The 21,178-nt window shown below is 49.2% G+C and overlaps 3 protein-coding genes and 1 long non-coding RNA gene across 8 annotated transcripts in view; 3 read left to right on the top strand and 1 right to left on the bottom strand.

Moving 5' to 3' along the window:
• The window catches only part of MAPKBP1 (mitogen-activated protein kinase binding protein 1), a 103,917-nt gene extending 98,350 nt beyond the window's left edge, over positions 1–5,567 (top strand). For all 5 annotated transcript variants that reach the window (XM_056346160.1, XM_056346159.1, XM_056346161.1 and 2 more), the window contains 2 exons: positions 41–126; positions 1,127–5,567. In XM_056346160.1, the coding sequence (XP_056202135.1) occupies positions 41–126; positions 1,127–1,420 (380 nt within the window). In that variant the 3' untranslated portion in view covers positions 1,421–5,567. The remainder of the gene's footprint in view (positions 1–40; positions 127–1,126) is intronic.
• Positions 5,568–5,613: 46 nt separating this feature from the next.
• On the top strand, positions 5,614–13,865 carry JMJD7 (jumonji domain containing 7). Its single transcript, XM_056345226.1, has 8 exons — positions 5,614–5,699; positions 6,077–6,230; positions 7,078–7,331; positions 7,998–8,054; positions 8,463–8,558; positions 10,371–10,447; positions 11,535–11,694; positions 13,244–13,865. The coding sequence occupies exons 1-8, from the start codon at positions 5,633–5,635 to the stop codon at positions 13,330–13,332; spliced, it is 954 nt and encodes a 317-aa protein (XP_056201201.1). The 5' UTR covers positions 5,614–5,632; the 3' UTR covers positions 13,333–13,865.
• On the bottom strand, positions 12,073–14,794 carry LOC130152170 (uncharacterized). The gene is made up of 3 exons (XR_008822905.1): positions 14,525–14,794; positions 14,199–14,312; positions 12,073–12,437 (listed from the first exon to the last, which is right to left on the bottom strand). It is a non-coding gene; the product is annotated as an uncharacterized LOC130152170 (long non-coding RNA).
• Positions 14,795–14,908: 114 nt separating this feature from the next.
• LOC130152168 (acyl-coenzyme A thioesterase 1-like) lies at positions 14,909–18,890 on the top strand. Its single transcript, XM_056345225.1, has 3 exons — positions 14,909–15,406; positions 16,074–16,276; positions 17,612–18,890. Exons 1-3 carry the CDS (start codon positions 14,941–14,943, stop codon positions 18,212–18,214), a joined length of 1,272 nt encoding a protein of 423 aa, XP_056201200.1. The 5' UTR covers positions 14,909–14,940; the 3' UTR covers positions 18,215–18,890.
• The last annotated feature ends 2,288 nt before the right edge of the window (positions 18,891–21,178 follow it).

The following is a 21,178-nucleotide window of genomic DNA, read 5'->3' as shown; positions in this document are numbered from 1 at the left end:
CTGTGCCTTAGTCTGGGTTTTTGTTTTTTCTCCCCTTCAGAATCGTGCATCAGCGTAGAGCAGTGTGAGCACGTGGTGTCCGAGCTCCAGGACAGCATGCGCAAAGCTATTCACCTTTACCGCATGGTGAGTGACCTCAGACACGGGCTCTCTTACAGCAGGTTGGCTTTACAGCCCGCGAGCATCGAATGTGTGTGCCTGCTGCCTCAAGGCGTTCTCTTGGTGGGCTGTTCAGTGACACGAGCTGCCTGGTTATCCACTCGACTGCACCCTAAGCTCGTACCGGGGAGGCAGAAACTCCTGATTTCCAGCTTTTAGATTTTCCCAGTGGCTTACTTTGGTACTCTGAACATATCAATTTAACTTGTCAGTCTGTTTAGCCCATGTGTAAACTGAAGACATCAGTACTTTCTTTTTCAAAGGGGTATTAGGGAATTAGTTGTTATTTATACAGTGCTTCAGAGATAGGAAATATTAGAGGAGCTTTAAGTTTTATTATCCCCGTCTGTTCTCTGTCTTTGATGCCTGAGAAAAGGATTAACAAATGTGAGATACCATGGGAATCCAGCTGTGAGAGGGAACGTGCAGCCACTCGCCTGTCCCTCTCGCTGCCAGAGCAGAGTTACGTGCAGAGCAATGTAACAGCTCTTCATCTCTTTGCTTAGCCTCGGTCTGTCGAGCCTCCCATAACGAGCCAGAACCTTCGTCAGGGAGCTTCTGCCATGTGGTCCTCTGCACCTCTGGCCCTAGCGCTTGCATTAGCGCTCTGACCTTGCAGCTGGCAGGCAGGACGAAAAGGAGACTGTGGCCTTGTGCTGCAGCTGGGAGACATCACACCTCCTTAGGCCCCCTTACAAGGGGAGCACTGCCCGAAAATGTGCTTCCCATCTCTGTCCTCTTGGAGCAATGCTGCTGGATTTTGCGTGACTAGCAGTGTTGGAGGCATGCCCTGCTGTATGACTAAATTGCAGTCTCGAATGTTGAAGAGAAGGACATTTGAGTGGTCTGCAGATCTTTGTGGCTTCACTTCCCTAAAGGGCTGAAACTGCTTACTTGGTGCTCCACCTAAACCCCAGTGCATTCTTTTCTTACACCCCCCCCCCCCCCCCCCCCCCTGTATTTTCAGGTACTAAATGATACAGAGTCTTCTGCTGACAAAGACAAAATAGCAGGCCTCCTGACAGAAACCTTCTCCTCAATGAAGAAAGAATTGGACTCCCTGAAGGATGAGGAAGAGCTTCCAAAGCTTAAGGAGGCACTGGCAAAGCCACAAGATGCTGCCAGCCCACTGAATGAGGGATGTGGTGCCAAGCTACCGAGCCCCAAGAGTTTGGGAGATGAGCAGACACTAGCTTTGCTGGAACAGTACTCAAAGCTATTGCTGCAAGCTGTGGAGCGACGCATGGACAAAAAACTCTAAGGGGGGAGGCTTTCCGGTGTTTGTGAATACACAGAAATAATCCCAGGAGGAGGACCACAGAGAGAGCTTCAAGCCGATGCTGTCATCACAGTGCTCTGGGGCTGGTGGGGAGACCTTTACAAATTGATTTCAACTGACTTGCTCGAATTCTTAGCAGTGTGCTGGCCACAGTTTTAGTATTTTTTCCCCGATGATCTTCAACTTCCTGTCTCTAGACAAAGCCTTGAAAAGAGGAGTTTGGAGAAATTGCCTTGAAATTTCTTCATAGCCAGGAGGTCAGGATGTTTGGTACCTAAAATCTGGTTTATTCAAGAAATTCTGAACTGCTGACTAAAAGCAGAGTCCAAGTGAAGCCAATCCCTTCTCCCCAAGGCTTCATGAGAATCAAGAAGCAGACTTTTAATGGGTTTATTTATTAATTTATTTTTCTGACTGTTGCTCTATGTCACGTTTGTGACTGTTATCTTTGTCCTTTAACGAAAACTGTCAATCCCTTTGCCATATCCCAGCGAGAAACAATCTTTGTATTATAAACCCCCAACAGGGAGACAGGCTGGAGTGTCTGTGCAATTAATGAACTGTTTTCTGCTTAAATCTTGTCTTGCCGTTCTTTCTTTTCCTGCCTTAGTTTTGTCACCTGGAGTAATCCTGCTGTTGTCATGACAACCCTGTCTGCTTTTCTCTTGTCTCAAGACAGTCCCCACACCAGTCTATCTGCATTTGCTGCCAGGGAAGGCTCTGCAACCCTTGGACCATGCTTTGGAAATTACTTAATGAATTCAATAGTGGTGTTTTTATCTGGAATTTGATGTTATATTGATACTTTAGACTGGGGTTTCTGCAGACATTTTAAAAATGGGGTTTAGATGCAAAACATCAAAGTTTGTTTCCGCCACCTTTCATGACTAGGAATTGGATTTTGACTTCGATGTTATCGTGACTGGGAAATTCAGGGTGATGATTTATTTGTTGAGAAGCGACATGGAAAAGCTGGTTTCCAGCTCTTACAGCATAACTCTGGATTGGAGAGTTCTTCAGTGCAATAGCTCATCCCTGTCATTTGTTCACTTCGCTGTGATAGGAAAATGTCGTCTTCCTCCTTTTCCAGGAAATCAGAATATTTACATCCCAAGAAAGCTGGGATCCTCCTACCTTATGTAAAGCTATTTCAGCTGCCTGCAGAAAATGGTTTCCCAAGAACTTTGAACAAGATACTTTGGGATGTGGTTACCACCATTTCCCCTGCCCCCAGCCTCTTGGCTTTTCATGAATTTCTGGTCTGAGAAACAGGAGATCTTCCCTTCTTGCATTTGTGTGTTCCAATACTCTCCTCACCCCGCGGAGCTTCTTTAAGCGCCTGCTAACTTGTGTTTGTCGTGGGTTAACGCTGTCCAGCGATGGGTTTTTTTGGTTAATGATAAGCTAAAGGAAAAAAATTTCAAACCGATGAAATTCTTCAGCACCTTCCCCTTTACTCCCCCTCCCTTCCACAACAGGGACAGATCCCACAAAAATGCTTTATTTCTTCCTCCATCGCCAGTCAGTCTTGTATTTAATTTAAGGCAGAGCAATGTAATCCCAGTTTATAAAACTAATGCAAGCAACAAGCTTTTGGTGGGAGAAGGCAGCCCGGCTGCATCACTTGGCACCACAGGTTACAGGCATGAAGCAGTCTTCTTTCATTTTGCTGTCCAGGCTGTCATCTCTCTGAAACCCTGTGGCGCTTGGAAATGCGGTCCACTGGCGTCTCTGTCTTTCTGTGACGGGAGAGCTGCAGTGCAGCCTTTTTTTCTACAGGGCTGGCCAGACTGGTGTAGGATGACCTGTTTCTTCCGAATAACTCCAGGGTTGAATAATCTACAGTTCTCGCTCTCCCCCGGCAGGTTTGCTGGGTGATCGCTGCTGCCGCCGAGTGCTTCTGGAGAGCTGGCAGCATGGGGAGCACTTTGAGAGCTTTCTGGCTGCTTCTGCCTGTAATTTAAATTTGCCTAATCACGTTTCAGGTGTCCTTGCTAACCCTTCCTTCCGTGGGCTTGTACTGAAACTTCAAAACCATTATTTCCTGGTCCTGTCTCAGCGTTGCACGGTGCAGAGTCAGCCGGTGTGCGAGGTCCCGTGGGCAGCTTCTCTTGCACAGAGAGGTTTTGCAAGGGCAGGCGCGTTGAAAACTGGAGGGCAAATTTCTGGCAGGTTCCTTGAATGAAAAGGTGTGCTGGAGGTGCTGCGAGTGGAATGTGTGATGGCAGTCATGTTGGGTCTGTGATGGAGCTAGCGTGTGTCAAGCTAGCTTTTGAGGTGATTAGTTCCTCCACTTTCAGACTGTGAACATACGTCCTAGTGCGTGGGAGATTTCTTGCTGTACTGGGGCCACAAGACACTCAGGTAAAATAGCAGTCCCTTCAACCCAGGTATCTTTTGGTACCGGTGATAACAGGTTGAGGGTCCTTTACACTACTTCCCTGTGCAATCTTACTCCATTTTGTTATTTAAACTGAGATAGTGACAAAAAGGGTCAGAGGCCATACAGAAGAGCCAGTGGCGAGAGTGGAATTCCCATTAAGGTAAAGAGCAACAACTGCTGGTGTGGTGGTATGAAACAAAGCTCTTTGGAAATGAGTCGCATGAAGCAAATCTGATTTTTAGACTGATCCAAGCGGGCTTTGCTTCCTGGAATGGATTTTGTGTGGGGTCACAGCTGTGTATGGGAAACCAGAGGTTAAATCTGATCAGGATGATGGTGAGAGAAGTGTTGGGCAAGTAGATCAGCTGGAAGATGGTTGCGTAGTTTAAAATAGACTAGTATGTGTAGGACATGTGTGAAACCAGAGTAGCGGTAGAGATGGCCTTGGCCTGAGAAACGCCGTTTGGCCAATGCCTGTGAAAAATACAGTGCAGAAAGGCTTGGGGAAAGTAGCGTTAGGCCTGAGGTGGTGATCTCTAATTGTGGAAGGAATTGGAACGTATTTGTGTTTAAACAGGGTCTGTTGGGCCTCTTGTTTCTTTGCTTGTTGTCCTCTGAGAGTGTGTTTTTTTCTGAAATGGCGAAGTTGTGTGCCGTTTGGCTGAGGCCTGGCTGTGGGGGGTGAGTAGCAGAGGCCCAGGGGAAGAGGTGCTGGTGCCACAGGTTTGCCGCTGAGGAGGCAGTGTTGCTCTTTGTTGTTTGAGACTGTTCCAGCTCGATTCCCTGCTAACTTCCTATTGCTGGCAGTAGGAAGTGTTCCTAGAAATCCCCATTTGCAGAGGACGGGGGATGTAGCTGCGTGGGTTCCAGTGCCACAGGGGTGGGGGTCCCTGGGCAGCAGCTGGTGGGTGAAGGGGCCTGAGCCCCTTGCTGCGCCGCTGGCATGAGGCCAGGCTCTGTGCTTCGCAGAATGCCTGGAAGCATCATATGGGCCTACATACATACCGCTCCCGCCACCCTGGCCTTCCTGGTGGAAATGAGAGTAGCTGTTGGCTTTGATTTGTTGCTGCTGTTGGTTTGTTACTGTCCTGTAAATAGCGTTGCTTTCCAAGTGGGGACCCCCGGGTCTGCCGCCCCCCCACCCCCACGTTCTTGTGCCCCCCGGGGCAGTGCAGTGGGCAGAGCGGCCAGCGCACCCCATGCCCCCGGACGGCTGGCGGCTCTGCCCGTGGGGGCTCTCTCGTCCCCTCTCAGGTTGTCCTCCCCTTCCCGAGGGAGCCCCCCCAGCCCCCGGGCTGGCAGGCCGCGCCGAGGAGTCGGGGATGCTTCTTTCCGGGAGCAGAAACGTACAAACTTGGGGCTTTTTAGAAGAAAGAATATGTATATAATTATATATAAGGGAAAAAAACAAACGCAGAAATACAGGTATTTAAGCACCCTCGGTAAACTCGTGCGTGCGGATGGAGCCCCCCTGCCGCGCTTCCATGTAAAACAACAAAAAATTAAAAAAAAAATACTCTTCTGCTTTATTTATAAATGTGCGGGTTTATACTTTTGGCTTTAGGTTAATAATCCTTTAAAATGTCTCTCTCTTTTTATTCTTATTATTTGGAAAGAAATAATTAAGATCGTTCGTTGGGGTTTTTTTGCACTGTGAGGCTCCCCCGGAGCTGTTTTTAACTCTGTATCCATTTGTACTCCCGTGTCTTAAACCGTTTCAATAAACATGTGACCGTTGGGTCCCGAGCCGCGCCAGTCGTTGCCGGGGGGCGGGCCGGGCGCTCATGGGGCGGGGCCGGGGCCGGGCGGTCATGGCGGCGGGCGCGGCGCTGCGGGCCGTTCGGGAGTGCCTGGCCGCCTTCCCGGGGGAGGCCCGCGGTGAGCGGGGCGGGCAGGGCCCGGGGGACCCCCGCGGGAGGCAGGGCCCGGGGGCGGCGGCGGGGCTGCTGCGGGCCGCAAATGGCGCCTGCAGCTGCTCGTCCCGTGAGACCGGGGCCCTGGGCAGGGTCCCGCAGCCGCCGCGGCGCTGTCGCCTCCGCCGCTCACGTAGCGCCTGCGCGAGGCTCCCGCGGCCCGGAGGGGCCCGTGGGGCGGCCCCGGCCCCTCCCGCGCAGCCCCGGGGTGAGGGAGCGCCTGGGCCCGGGGCCGCGCTGGCTCCGGGGGGCCGCGGGGTGGGGGCCGGGGGGCGGCCGGGGCCCGCCGTGCGGTGCGCGGAGGCCGCTGGCCGTGGCTGAGCAGAGCCGTTTGCCGCGCAGAGCTGGGGTGGCCGCAGTCCGTGCCCTGCCTTGACGGGGCCCCGTCCCCGCTGGAGTTCTACCGCGGGTGGGTGGCCCCGAACAAGCCCTGCGTGATCCGCAACGCCCTCGGGCACTGGCCGGCGCTGGAGCGGTGGGCGCCGGCCTACCTCAGGTATGCACCGGCCGCGGCGGTCCGGGCGGCTGGGCCTCGCTCTCGTCCCCAGGATTCACCCGGGCTCCTCCGGGGTTCGGGGTGAAGGTGGTCGGCCTGGCCAAAGCGGCATAAATTTGCTCCTGCAAAGGCCCAGCCCGGCCGCCTGGGATGTGGTACGGGCAAGCATTTTGGCTGGCAGCACCCATCCCCTCGCCGTGCGCCACCCGGGCCTTCGGCAGCCCGGCTGGAGTGCTGACTTGTTTGTGATGGAGCACACCTTGCTTAAAAAAAAAAAAAAAAAAAGGCTTTCTAATGATGAGAATTTTCAAAGAAAACTTATTTAAGAGGGGATTTATGGTTAGACCTAAACCCTGTGGGTAAGACCCGAATCTGTGGGTTTAAAGCTAAATCTCCTGCAGAACTAAGGGCTGTCAGCCATGTGGTGTGTCTGTCAGTCCCTGCCTGCCCCCCTCCCTCTCCTCAGTTGCTGTTGAACATGCGGCCACACAGATTTGGCTGGGTTGAGTGGTCCTATGAATATCAAGCTCCACCACCATACATGAGGAGAAGCAGCTGAAGGGGCCCCTCTGCCTGCACAGAGGAAGAGGGAGCTCCTTTGCAAACTCGCTTGTCGGGCAGGAGAGGGTTCACGGAGGCAAAAGATACAGCAGTGGCCTTACCAGGGAGCAGTCGGAGCAGAACACCAGAGTCCTCCCCAGACAGTAGAGAATCTAGCTGAGAGACACTCGGCTGTGGGACGCTAGGCTGCTTATGTTTGCTGCCTGAGAAATGTTTTCAAAATAACTGGTGCCCAGTATACAGGCCAGTTGCAGGTCTGGCTATAAACCTTTGATTTGTTTTGCAGGGAGGTAGTAGGTCCCAAGGTGGTGTCTGTGGCAGTAACACCAAACGGTTATGCAGATGCAGTGTTTCAGGACAGGTTTGTCATGCCAGAGGAGCGCCGAATGCCGTTCACGGACTTTTTGGACATTGTCGAGAAGAAAGTGACCTCTCCCAACGTATTCTATGTGCAGAAGCAGTGTTCAAACCTCACTGAGGAGTTTCCTGAACTTGTTTGTGATGTGCAGCCTGACATACCGTGGATGAGCGAGGCACTTGGTAAACCTACTATTCCTTCTGCAGTCCATAAATGTTTTGTATGGAGCTGTGAAACAGTCTTGCTAGGTATGTGGTGAGCGTTTGTTCTATTTCTGGATGCCACAGTTCAGTTTGGTAGTGCCATATAGCGCTTCTCTTGGTATAGTGGCTTTTCACTGATTTAGAGTCATCTTTTGACTCAAGTTCATGCTGTTGCTACCAAGAGCAGCATAACAAATGGAACAACACGCAGCCCCCACCTCCTTTGGTAAAATTACAGTATTATGCTGTTCTGTTTCAGTTGCCTTCTATTTTGCAGCATGCCTTTCCTTAAAATGTCGATGAAAACTACTTACTGTGAGCTCAATCTCCTTTTGCAACTGTGTGTAGAGGTGCTTCACTTTCTCTGTGAGCTAAGTCTTAAGGATTCAAAACACAGAAACAGGATCGTAACTGTCAGTTTGGGGTTGGGTAACATGATGTTGTGAAGTCTGATGGGCACTAAAGTGGCTTCCAGCGCAGGAGGAGGTTGCTGTTGATCGTGGTGCTATTTGCAATGAAACCTGTCATAGTTACGGAGGAAGGTAAAGGACAGAATCTGGCAGAAAATTATCTCAAACTCTTTTGAGCGTGATGCTTAAAATTCTTTTTTAGTTGACAACATTTCTCTGTTCCCTAACCATACAGGGAGGAAGCCTGATGCTGTGAATTTCTGGCTTGGGGAATCGGCTGCTGTGACATCTTGTACGTATTGCACGGTGCTGTAGGTCTGCTGTGTGCCTTCAGCATAAGTTTAAGCGGGCTTGTTTTGGGTTGGTGGCGCAGTAGGGCTGTGTGTTTTTTCTGACAAGGCAGTTCTACTTTAATGTGCTTCTTTGCGTTTGCTCTCCTGCACTGCTGCGGCCTCTCGCTGCCGTGGCACTGGGTGCGTCTGCCTGGCGTTGTGTCAGGCGAGGCCCTCATTGGCTTTGTTGAATACATTTGCTACAACATGTGTTGTTCCTTTCCACTGCTGCTGGCCGCAACAGGAAGGAGCGGCCTGGTAGTAAGAGGACAAGCTGATGCTTTCAGTTTGCTGTAGTTTATGGTGTAAAGCAGGAAATAACACTGATTTTCTCTCTTTCTCTGCCTGTCTTTTTTTCTCAATCCTAGTACATAAGGATCATTATGAGAACTTGTACTGTGTGATATCTGGAAAGAAGCATTTCCTACTGCATCCACCGAGTGACCGTCCCTTCATCCCCTATGGTACATGATTTACTGTGCCGTATGTCTGGAGGCTGGAAAGAGGAGAGACTAAAATATTGAAGGATACGAAAAGGGAAGCAGAGATAACGTTCTGATGCTTATGCAGTGTTACGCTTTCCAGTGTGAACAGAAATCTCTTCTGTTCTGTGCTGCAGGTAGTTTGTAACATAAACATGACTCTGAGGTCAAGTTTTCCAGTCCTGTACAGTAACAGGTTCATTGATACGGCAGTCTCTTCAGCTTTAGAATATTTAAATTATTTAAGTATCTTGTCGGTATTGTAGCATGTCAGCTTTGACGTTTTGCAGGTTTGGATTCTTCCTGCTAATTCTTTAGGAAGAAAGCCAAGAAGCTGAAAAGTAAGCTGTAATTTAATGAAATACCAAAGTTACTAACTGAATCTCTGAAAACTGAAGAAATTAAAGAAGAGATTCTTATGGCAGCATTACTTCGCATTGCCTGTTTTCTGTTTCTTCAGTTTGCTCTGTTTCTTTGGGTTGCTTTCCTATGTGTGCAGTAGTATGCTATGTTGCAGTGTCTGGAAGGTGGACAGCTTAACTTTATACGTCATAAAAGAAGACTTTACTTTCCCATTCCTTGACTTTCAAACCATCAAATTAAGTGAATGCAGAGTGCTATATGACACTAATATAATTTTGCCTAGATATGCATGCGGCTGCAGTATTTTTTTGTTTGTTCGTTTTGTTTTATTTTGTTTACACGCCTTGAAATCATAGACTCGTAGAACAGTTTGGGTTGGGAGGGACCTGGAAGATCATCTAGTCCATGCCCCCTGCCATTCACTAGACCAGGCTGCTCAAAGCCCCGTCCAGCCTGAACCTGGAACACTTATAGGGAGGGGGCACCCGCAGCTTCCCTGGGCGGCCTCTGCCAGCGCCTCGTCACCCTCATCATAAAAAAATTCTTCCTTCCATCCAGTCTAAATGTACCCTTTCACAGTTTGGAACCATTGCCCTTTGCCGTGTCACTACAGGCCTTGGTAAAAAGTCTTTGTCTTTCTTATAAGCCCCCTTTATATACTGAAAGGCCACAAGAAGGTTACCCCAGAGCCTTCTCCTCTCCAGGCTGAACAGCCCCAGCGCTCTCAGCCTGTCCTTACAGGAGAGATGGTGTCATATGTATGTGAATGTATGAAACACTTGTATGTTATATGAGTAGTACTTGGTAAAACAGGGATAACGCTTATGTTTTATAGTGTGTAGTAAAAAGATGACTCCATTTTTTGAACATCAGGCTAGGAGAGAAACTCTCTCAAGGGAGGGCTTAGAAAACCACACATGCTGAATCAGTGAAAGAAGGGCAACTTGCCTACAGTATCTGAAGCAGCTGATGAGCCCTGTTGGATGGAATTAGGAGTGAAAGGCTGGCCACAAGTCACTAATAACTCCTGCGGGTGCTGTCTTGCTAGACTGACCGAAGAAGGAACGCCAGAATATAGAACAATGTGCAGGTCAGGGATGCATTTGTGACTTGCAAAAGGGAAACAAGACAGTTACTGGAACAAAATAAGACCAGGATTAAAATGGATTTTGAGGAGAATAATTCCTGTGAAGAAAGAAGGTTGGAATTCCAAACAGGAAGGCAGTTCAGTATTCAGACTGACTTAAAAATAAAAATTAAGAAACTGGTTACAATTTGAAATGGATAAAGGGAAGGACAGTGAGGACAGTAAGTTGAAAACGGTTTTGTCTTAATTTTTCTTGCAGTTGGTGAAAGTGTGAGATGCCCTGCCATTAGTTTCTCTTGAGTACCATGCTGAGTTGTGTCATTTAATTCCTTCTGTGGTTTCAGAGCTCTATCAGCCAGCAACCTACCAGGTATCAGAAGATGGGTCATTTGAAATTGTGGATGAGAAGAACGCAGATAAGGTAAAAAGCATATGGAGGACACAGTTGATACAGTAAAGACTGTTTTGGGCACTGCTGAACCCTTAAACTGAGCATATTGATTGATATTTAGGAATCCTTCATTGCTGCAAAGAGAGTGCCCAGGTATTTCACTGGTGTTTTACTGTTTGCAAAGGATACCCAGCCTCCAGAAAAGACTTTTTCCTGCACATCTGAAACCATTGATACCATAAACTATCTTCCTTGCACCAAACTTAAATAGATCCAGTAAAGGACTTTAAATATGTCAACAATGAAGGAATTTATTTTCATTAAGACTGAAAGAGACTCCTGCATTTGCTTTCTTTTGGCCCTCTACTCGGGGCTAGATTTTGCTCTACAGCAGTATCACCCAGCGCAAGAAAATACCTGTCTCAGTGAGTAAATTGTGTTTTCTTAGTAGCAGTATTTATTTGATTAAAATGTATACGTCTGGAGGCACTTTACAAAAGCTTGGTAGCTTTTTGTTTCTTCTCTCCCCTTTTGCCTCTGCGGTGTGTGACCAATGCTACAGCTGAACTTCAGCTGGGGCTTTTTCTGTGTTTCCAGAGTGGTGCTCATGGAATCTGATGGGAACATGCCTGTAATGGAGTACGGTGGAGTGCTGAGGGTTGTGACACTGCAGGGTGTACAAGAAATGAAGGCAGGCAAGAGGGATTTCCCAGCAGAAAGGGGGGTTTAGCTGCTGGGAATAAAATTAGACCAGACAGCTTTAGAAGAAGAATTTCTAAAAAGAGCGGTGCAGATAAAATACTCGTGTACTGAATGTAGGAGGAGTAAGTGACTTAAGGGGCTGGAAGTGTTTTTGAAAGTGTGTCACGAGGCTGAAATTTCATGGCTGACATTTGGCACCTTTTCCCTGATTAGAAATGCTTCACTGAAGGAGGCAAATTTTTGCATCCTTGACCTATTCCCAGTGGAATGTAGAAAGCTGTGTGGCTATACATGTTTTGTGAGGCAAAAAGAAATGTTTTGTAACTTAATAGGTTTGGTTGGCAGTTGTTTTTCTGGCAGCTTGCTGGAATTTTTTGCCAGGGTCCATACCATATGCATACTTTGTTGCTTTTAGGTGCCCTGGATCCCCCTGGACCCCTTGAACCCGAATCTGGAACAGTATCCAGAGTATGCTAAGGCAAAGCCTTTGCAGTGTACAGTGAAAGCTGGTGAGATGTTATACCTGCCTTCTCTCTGGTTCCATCACGTGCAGCAATCACATGGCTGTATAGCAGGTAAAATACACAGCAGTTCCAGATGCGTGTTTGAACGGTGGTGACTGTGCAACTAGATGTCCCACAGCAAAGCATAACTGGGACCAAAGATCCCTTTAAGATCGTCTGCTTCTCCTCAGGAGGAAACAATGATCTTGGCACATGGGGCTAACGCCTTGCAGTCCATTTTTCTTGTAAATTCATGGCATTGTTGGCAAGTGCTAGGGATGTAGCAGAAGGAAGGGCCTTTCTAGTTGTCGAAGGATAGCTGATTCAGTGATCACGATGCAGTTCCTGTTTATGACGTGGAGCTAAACCGTTTGCCTGCCTAGCCCGCTAACTGCAAACTGGTTATGGAAACTGTGTGTTTTGTGTGCTGTGATCACACCAGCAAAAAAGGATCTGGAGAAGAAAAGGAAACCAGAAAGTGTATGAGTTCTAGGCATGGATGTAGACACAACACGGAAGGTAGTCTCTTGTCATGTGAGCTGGAATCTGCTCTGACCCAGTCTCTTGCCTTGCTAATGAGCCTACGCTTGTGTTACTGCTCTCCTGCACTTATCAAAAGTCTTGTCATCTCTTTCTTTGTAGCGTTTATCATCATCTCTGTCTTTTTTCTTTTTTTCCCTTCCCCAAGGGAGTTTCAGAATTTCAAGCAGTGCTCATCTGGTGGAGGGGCAGGGATGGTGCAAAGTGTTATTTGCAAGTTTTGCAGGGTTTGAGGAAGTGTTTGCTGTCCTTTACCTGGAGTAATCCCATCTGCCCTGGAAGAGTAAATAGAGTATTTAGAACATTTGTGTAACACTGCAAATATTGCAAGCCCTTTTTTTTCCCCAGTATTTGCAACACTGTGATAAAAAGGCAAGCTAGTGGTAAAGCACTATTTCTGATTCTTTTTCCCCAGTAGTGCTGCATCGGTCCTTAAAAGAGTTGTTTCCAGTTGCAAGCCCCCAGCCACTCTCCTTTTCTCTGTCTGCCAGAAATGCTAAATAGTTGATGAGTTTATTTGGCCTTTACTCTGTTGGTCCAGTGAACATCTGAAGTTAGAGCATATCCTCCTCCAAGAACCGTTGCTGCGATATTATACTGCTTGGCTTATTTTTTCTAGGACACATACACCAAAATTAAAATTAGAAGCAGAATTAAAGCCTTGTCTGATTGGTGCCCACTGTGAAGTAGTGGTGAATTTGCCATCCTTTACACAGTCAGAGGAAGAGGGGTTCCTATCCAGATATTAAACTTCGCAGCATATTGGGTATTTTTGGCCTAAATAGAAGCATGCATTTTCTGTTCCTAAACACTTTCCAGCTTCTGCTCCAAGGAGCCCCCAGTACAGTCTGAAGAGGAGTTGGTTTGGGTTATGACAGAGTTGCATTGGCAGCACTAGTAAAGAGCTTTAATGTTTGCTTATGTTATTTTTGGCTGTAGTCAAAGATCTTCCCATTTCAAAGTCCAGTCAGTAATAAGGAGAAGCCTGTACTAGCCGAACCGTGTAGAACAGTCTTAAATACATTTGTAAATCATTACACTCTAGCCTTAGAAATGTTTTTCCTTTTTCTTGTCCCCTCAGTGAATTATTGGTATGACATGGAATATGACCTTAAGTACAGCTACTATCAACTACTAGATTGCCTCACAAAGGCCGTGGAAGTGTTGTAGCAGAGGCGGGAGACTCGAGCAATGATCTCTCTGATGTGGTACAGTTATTGGCATCTGTGGCTGGAGTACAAGCATGATTCAAGTGGAAGGAACTGAACAGTAAATTATCCTCAACACCATCTGTCAAGCAGGTCATGGCTGTTCTGCTTGCTTTCAGAGCCCGGATCAATTGGCGAGTGTTTTGGGCTTGTAAGTGGAAGGTTTGATAATAACATTTGTAGGTCTTGACATGTTGCCTCAGTGATGGTGAGCAAAATGAAATTTGAAGCGAGAGGCAATCCAGGTTTTGGAAATCTGAAAACAGAAGCCATGACGGTTTGTTCAGATCTACAGATTGTTTTCATAACAAACCAAGCAGACGACGAGGAATCCGCTCTGCCACCCACCTGCGCATCAGGCTGCATCAGTCCAACATACGCACTCTGCCAGGGGCAAAAGTCCTGTCCAGTTGTAATTCACTGCATTCAGCAGCTGTGGTGTTTTGATGGGGAGAAATTACTACTTCTGCAATAAAAGGCCAGTTTAAAAGCTTATTTCTGTACTAATTTATTTCTTTTTTTTTTTTTCAAGTGGTGTGGTGGCTGGAGGATATCTAGGAGGATGTCAGTGCTGGCTGTTTTCCATGTTATTATTAAAATATTACAAATTTTTTGTGGCTTTTTTTTTTTTATTCTAGTTGCAATGCTGTATGCCACTGAATGCATCTAAGTTTCTGAGATCTTAGAAAGAAAATTACAAAAATATTACAAAAATAAAAAAATGTTACAATGAAATAAATATTAGAAAATGTTTTTGTTGTTTGGTTTTTTGGTTTTTTTTTTTACAAAATTACAATTGTAAAGTGAATTGAAAAAAATAACAATTACCTTCCCGGTGCATTGGTGTGGAACTGGATGAGACTGTTTGTCTGGCCGAGCCCCTCTGGGTAGGACTAGAAGGCTGTTAAATACACAAACTTTGCAGAAAGGTGGGGTTGTTGTCTGTGAAAGCAGAAAGTGGGTATTTATGGTCAAATCTTCAAGCAGTTCTGTAGAAACAGTAGCAAAGGGGGGGTGTGTGTTGTATTTTCCACATGTTAATTAGAAAAATGCAGATACCCTTTAGACAAGATGGGTTATTAGGAAGAAAAATTTAATCTTTGTTTCTTCTGGTTTTCAAAGAAACACAGTTAGGGCATAAAGCATCATTTTACCTTCTGGTGCTTGTCCAGCCATGACCGAAAGCTCGAGAGCGATGAAGGGCAGGCCTGGTTTGGCGGCTGGGTTGCAGGTAGCACGTTGCTTCAGGCCCTCTGGCCTGTTTGTGTGCGCTGCGCCTTGGCCAAAGCGCCCGAGCCAGTTCTGCAGCTGACGCTGGGCCGCCCCGCTCGGGGAAGGCGAGGGAGGATCTCTTCGTGTCCTTGGCTTTTAGTCCTGGCCCCGCACGCCGGAGCCAGCGGCGGCTCGCTGCAGCGCGGAACTACGGCTCCCAGCAGCCCGGCTCGGCGGCCGGAGGAAGCTGTCACGGCGGGGCCGCTGGACTTTGGCCGGAGATCGCTCGGCGCCGGCCCCGGCAGCCCGGTGCCTCCCGCAGCCGCTGGAGCGGGCAGCCGGCCCCGCGGGCGCTGGGATGGCGGCGGAGGTGGCGGCGGAGGTGGCGGGGCCGCCAGCCCCCCGCTGCCTGCTGGATGACCCCGTGCAGATCCGCGTGGCGGGTCTCGCACCGTGGCAGGCCGTCACCCTCCGCGCCAGCCTGCGGGACGAGAGCGGGGAGCTCTTCGAAGCCCACGCCCGCTACAGAGCGGGCAGCAGCGGCGAGCTGGACCTCGGCCGCTCCCCGGCGCTGGGGGGCAGCTACCGGGGCGTGGAGCCCATGGGGCTGCTCTGGTCTCTGCGGGCTAAAGCTCCCTACAAGCGCCTGGCAAAGAGGAACGTCCTGACCCCTTTCCGCGTGGACCTGGAGGTGTACGAGGGCCACGGGGACATGAGCTGCTTGCTGGGAAAATGCACCAACGAGCGATGGGTTTTGGGAGAGGGGGTGAAGAGGATTTCAGTCAGAGAAGGTCGTCTGAAAGCAACCCTCTTCCTCCCTGCTGGTGAGTTTTCACTCAGTTCTGGTTTTCCCTGGGTGAATTGCAGTTTGCATTCCTTGGGCAGCGCTTAGGTGTCTTGCTCCATGTGAGTACAAAGTCCCTTGCAGCTGCTGTGACACTGCATCCCGTAAGGGCAGCCTGGCTGTAACGATGGGCAGAGCAGCAGCAGGGCGAGAAGGTCCTGTGGCTGCAGGAGGAGAACTGAGAAACCCAGGGGTAGTTACCCAGATCATGCCGACGACTGGATTGGCGTAGGTCAGTGCTGGCACTTGTGGGTGCATTTCATATCCCGAGAATTCCCTCCCTGGAAAACCTGCTAGCACAGCTCCTAATGAGGCGCGGCTGATGCAGCAATACTGTTTGCTCACGGGAACCCACTGGCCTGGGCACATCCGGGCAACGTCAGCTGAAATTCATGGTGGGAGAAGGATGCCCAGCGTGGGAACCTGCTGTAAGGAGTTGTTAAGAGAGAGAGAGTATCCACATTCTTGTTCTTACAGTGACTCTATGTGTGTGCCCGAGAATGGCAACCTCCACGGAAAGCTTCGGAGCATGATTTCCTTCCGATACCTGCTGTCCTGGTGCACGCTGAGGGGGCACTACTGAAAGGACAACCACAGACGCTTTTCTCTTTCATTACATATATACACACACACCCCTTTCGTTGCAGGACGTGGTCCATTCCCTGGACTTATTGATTTGTATGGATCGGGAGGAGGTCTTGTTGAATACAGAGCGAGTCTCCTGGCTAGCAGAGGCTTCGTGACGCTGGCTCTTGCCTACATGGCCTTTGAAGATCTCCCAGCTATGCCAGACGTTCTTGAACTGAGTTATTTTGAGGAAGCTGTGAACTTTTTGCGGAAGCAGCCACAGGTGAGAGACAAATTAACAGTGCTCTTCCTGTTGGAAACTATTTTCTGGTTTTCTAGTTGCAGTGCTGTATGCCACTGAATGCATCTAAGTTTCTGAGATGTTAGAAGGAGACAGGGTTGCGGGAAAGACAGCGTGATATGAGGGAGGGAAAAGCACGGGCCTCAACTCTAGTTTTGCAAGTAGCTGGGTAGCTGGTTTTGCACAGTGTCTTGTAACAGTCTGTAGGGGGCTGTTGTGCTAAAACCAGTGGTTTTTGTAAGATCAAATCGAAGCACGTCCTGGATGAGAAGCACAAAACTCCTTAAGCAGGAAATCTTAGGTTTTTTCCCCACTTTTGCATCTGTCAAGATTTTAGAAGGAAAAAAGGCCCATTGACCTTTTCTACTATTTCTGCGATGTTACAGGCTTTGATTCCAAGTAAGTTTCACAAGACAGTAGTAAAACGCTGTAACAGAATCCCTTACAGTTGTGGCACTGGAGAGTGCGCCATGTCTTAAGAAGCTGCAGCTGTATTTGAACAAGTATGTAGGATGGGAAAGACACTTTATAGCAATATGTTATCATACTTAAATCGAAAGAGACCAAGAGAAATCAAGTGGCATTTAAACTTTGAATGGAGTGCTACTTAATGTGATATTAATTTCACAAAGTTACTTATGTTCTAGCATGTGACAACAGGAACGTAGCCAGTGTGAGAGCAGAATTCAGCCTTGCTTGTCTGTCTTTTTTTCTCACAGAGCTCTGAAACTTCTTACAAGACACGTATTACAAAATCAGTTTGGTGCAAAGAGCCTTCACTATAAATAAGTCACTTTAAACAGTTATTGGGCTTACTCGGCCTTTGGTGTAATGAACCTTGTGTTCGAAGACAGAGCAGAAGATAGAACAGGTCAGCTGTAGGAGAGTGTCAAAAAAACAGTAGCGTGAAAGAAAATCGGTGCCGGTAAACCCATGAAAAAGTGGTTTTCCAAAGGAGACCTGAAGAGAGAAGACTGAGGAGGTTTGGAGACGGGAGCAGTAAAATAACAATACTGAGAGCAGGTGTCTAGCTGGGATGGGAAGGGAGCAGAGAGGCTTTGTCTATAGGGGTCACAAGGAAGAAAAAGTGTTACAGGAGGGAAAATGTTGAGGAGCTTTAGAATTCCTGGTCACTCTTGTGGAGGCTCAGCAAAGGGATGGATACAGGAGTGGTATAACCTGAACGGAGGGAGGGGAGGGGTAAAATGTTGGGTGGTCTTAGTTGGGTGAGGAGTGAGGAAGCAGGACTGCAGATGTTATGTCAGCCCAGGAAATGAGGAGTAGCTGATAACGGTTGTTTTCATAACTGTGTTTCAGGTGAAAGACACAGGGATTGGTGTTTTGGGCTTGTCTAAAGGAGCTGATCTAGCCCTTTCCATGGCCACGTTTCTACCTGGCATCAAGGCAGCTGTCAGCATATCTGGAAGCGGGTTTAATAGCTTAATTCCCCTGCAGGGGGATGGTTTCACTCTTCCTGCCCACCCGTATGATTTGGGGAGGATGAAGACCAGGGATGAATCTGGCCTAGTAGATTTTTCAGATGTCCTACATGATCACAGGGACCCCGCGACTTGGGATTGCCACATTCCCATGGAGAGGTCCTCGGCTAAGTTCCTCTTCCTGTCCGGACTGGATGACATGAACTGGAAAAGTGACCTCTATTGCCGGGATGCTGTCCAGCGCCTTCGGCAGTATGGACGGGAAGTAGAGTTCTGCTCCTACTCTGGAGCGGGGCACCTCTTGGAGCCACCATACTTGCCTCTGTGCCAGGCTTCGATCCACAAAGTGCTTGGGGTGTTTGTGCACTGGGGAGGGCAATGGAGGGAGCATGCCAAAGCCCAAGAGGACGCGTGGCGCAGGATACAGGCCTTCTTCTGGCAACACTTGGTGGACTCAGACATCCCTAGGAGTAAGATGTAGAGGCAGCTGTCAAAGATGGGGAACCAGGGCTGGTATTTCAGCTCTAACTGAATCGTGGAGGCTTATCAAAAGTTTCCTGGCTTGCCCTCCTCTAAACCCCACTGTTGCATAGCTGTTTATTTTCATTCCCCTTCCATTTTTCAGTTGAATTTTAGTTGTCTTTGGCCCCAGCTGCGCTGCAGATTGGCACCATTTTATATGCCCATGTGCTGTAGTCACCTGAGGAAAACCCGTCATCCCATCATGTGCATTGCATTTGTACTGAGGCTATTGTTGCCCTCAATCTCCGACTGTCTCCTTTTGTAGCAGGGAATGCTCTCATAGGAGGAGTTTTCCCTTGAATAGTTTAGTTTTCCAGTTTTAATGAACCTAGATGTAAACGGCACTTTCTTGGGGCAACACATTAGTACACTCACCTTTCTTCATGGTATATCATTTTCTCACATTTCTTAGTAAAAAGGTTGTGACAGTTCCGGTCTCAGCTAAGCAAAGAGGTACTCTTCTGACTTATTTTGAAGTGCCGTGATAACATTTTATTGCTGGTCCCTCAAAACCCAGAAGTGAATCTTACTGAGGTCACGCTGGTTGTATCTCCTGCTGACTCCAGATAAGTTACACATCAGAGTAAAGCGTCTGCTGCACTACTCAATAAATGCAGTGTGTATGGGTGTACGCACCGTTTGCTTGGCAGTATCTGAATGAAGCCTTCGACCGTCTTTATGCCTATAAATACACAGGCAGCAATCCTGGTGTGGTCACAAGCTGCTGCTGCGCCTCGCTGAAGAGTTCAAGTGCAGTCCTTGCCTCCTGTCAGGGAGGGGAGCGGTGGGGTTTGCAGCAGGGGTCTCACAGTGCTCGAGATGGGGGGGATACAGGTGTGGTGGGTTGACCTCGGCTGGGTGCCTGGTGCCCACCAAGCTGCGCTATTGTGCCTCTTCTCAGCAGAATGGGGGGGACATGATAAGATGGAAAAAGCCCTTGTGGGTCAAGATAAAGGCAGTTTAATGAAGCAGTAGCAAAAGCCGTGCACGTGGAGGCGAAGGAAAACAAAAGATGTTATTCTCTACTTCCCATCAGCAGGTGGTGGCTGGCGGCACCCTGGGAAGCAGGGCTTCAGTGCCTGTGGTGGTTGCCTCAGAAGACAAACGTCGTAGTAACAAATGCCCCTCTTCCTCCTCCTCCTCCTCCTCTCTCTTAGCTTTTATGTCTGAGCAGAGGCCACACGGTAGGGAATATCCCGCTGGTCACTTTGGGTCAGCTGTCCCGGCCGTGACCCCTGCCAGGACCTTGCCCACCCGCAGCCCCTTGCTGGGGGGATGCTGGAGAGACAGCCTTGATGCTGCGGGAGCGGGAGCGCTGCTGGGCCGTAGCCAAAGCACCGACTGTGATTGCCCTGCTGCCACTGCCGCTCCTGCTCCCCGGGCAAGCGCAGCACCGTGAGGGCGGCTCTGGGGCCCAGCCGGACCCGTACAGCTCCGTACCTGCTTTTGAATGCCACAAGTCAGCTCTCCCCTGCGTTAGGGAGGAAGAATAAAGCCGCCGCTGCTGCTGAGCTCCCGGGAGCCCTGCGGAGCGGGCTTTTGGTGGTCTTGCTGCTGTAGTGGACAGGTCAGTGACAGCTGGGAATGCCACTCTTCAGAGAGGACAGACCTTGCCTTCTGGGGACAGTGTGCATGATCCCAGCCATTACTGACGGCCAAACCTGCCAGCAACAGCTCCAATCGACCTCATGCTTTTGTGGGATAGTGGCACACGGCAGCTTGCTGGCGTTTTCTAGGTATCGGGTGGCATCAACAGAGTGAATTTTGCTGGCTGGAGCAGTCGGGGCTCCCGTTCTGACCGCAGAAGCCAGCAGGAGCTGGAGGTCTCTGCCTTTTGCTGAGGCAGCAAGACATGCCCTGAGAGGGCAGTGGTCCCTGGATTCGGATCCCCCGGGCCGGGAGCCCTGCGGAGCCGGGATCCTGCTGAGGGCAGAGCCCTGCCCTGGGCTCTCGGCTGCGGGGAGCAGCGGCGGCCCAGAAGGAGCACGCGGGGCCTCGCAGGGCTGCGGGCCCTGCTGCAGCGCAGGGACCAGCGCGGCCCTCCCAGCCGTGGGGGGTACCCCCGGCTCCTGCTCGCCCACACTGCTCGTCCGCCAGGTTCTGTGCTGTCACCTCTTCGTTTCTGTTCGCCCCCTCTGTGTCCAGGGTGCCCCTCACGGGCTGTGGTTGTTCCAGATGAGCAGCGAGCCGGTAGGACGTGGCAGAAGAGCAACGGGCAGCAACAGGGGAAGTCAAACACATTTAAGCAGTCCAATCTGAGCAAGAGATGTTTTCTTTTCCCTCTTTTTTTTTTAATTTTTATTTTTTATTTTATTAAAGCAGTCAAAACCCCCTGGCTTATCGATCCATGTTCTTCTCAGACTTGGGGCACTAGTGCTACAAGTACTTTTGTTTTACTGAGCGTAGTGTGGCTTATGCAGAACGGGTTGTTCTCCAGCCTGTGGGGTAGCTCACATCTATTTTAATCCCTCCTGGGGGGAAGGCAGACTGTCTCAACCTCCAATGGGCAGATTACAGATCTATGTTTCAAATTACAAAATTGTGAGCTTCTGAGAAAATACAGTATCTGTAGGAAACTACCACTGAAAGGAAAAATCCTTTCCATCAGTACATCACAGTGTGGCCAGGGGTGCTTCCGTACAGTCTGTGCTGTTGTCACATGCAGCAGTCGGGGTTAAGGATAAGCGGCCTTGAAACTAGAGGGTCGAGGGGGCTGCCTGGTGACAACACCACATAGGACCTCTTTGTTTCGTTGCCCTGGAGTGAAAGCTTTGCTACTCAATTAAAAGCCCTTTGTTTATCACTTGGGTGGTAGCTGCCAAGAAAGACTGAAAAAACTGGTTCAGCTGAGCAGCTCTGTGCCACGTGCAAACAGGAAAACATGTCGGCCAACTCAGTTGCACTGGGAATGCTTTTTAAGTCA

The sequence above is a fragment of the Falco biarmicus genome, chromosome 7 (genome assembly GCF_023638135.1).
Source record: "Falco biarmicus isolate bFalBia1 chromosome 7, bFalBia1.pri, whole genome shotgun sequence".
NCBI classification, from domain to species: Eukaryota; Metazoa; Chordata; class Aves; order Falconiformes; family Falconidae; genus Falco; species Falco biarmicus.
The sequence above is the reverse complement of the archived record's forward strand: the minus strand, read 5'-3'. Positions and strand labels throughout refer to the sequence as shown.

Coding starts and splice junctions, on each gene's coding strand:
- LOC130152168 (XM_056345225.1), top strand. CDS start 14,941: ATGGCGGCGGAGGTGGCGGCGGAGGTGGCGGGGCCGCCAGCCCCCCGC. Junction 15,407..16,073: donor AACCCTCTTCCTCCCTGCTG/GTGAGTTTTCAC, acceptor CTTTCGTTGCAG/GACGTGGTCCATTCCCTGGA. Junction 16,277..17,611: donor TTTTGCGGAAGCAGCCACAG/GTGAGAGACAAA, acceptor ACTGTGTTTCAG/GTGAAAGACACAGGGATTGG.
- JMJD7 (XM_056345226.1), top strand. CDS start 5,633: ATGGCGGCGGGCGCGGCGCTGCGGGCCGTTCGGGAGTGCCTGGCCGCC. Junction 5,700..6,076: donor CTTCCCGGGGGAGGCCCGCG/GTGAGCGGGGCG, acceptor TTTGCCGCGCAG/AGCTGGGGTGGCCGCAGTCC. Junction 10,448..11,534: donor ATGAGAAGAACGCAGATAAG/GTAAAAAGCATA, acceptor TGTTGCTTTTAG/GTGCCCTGGATCCCCCTGGA.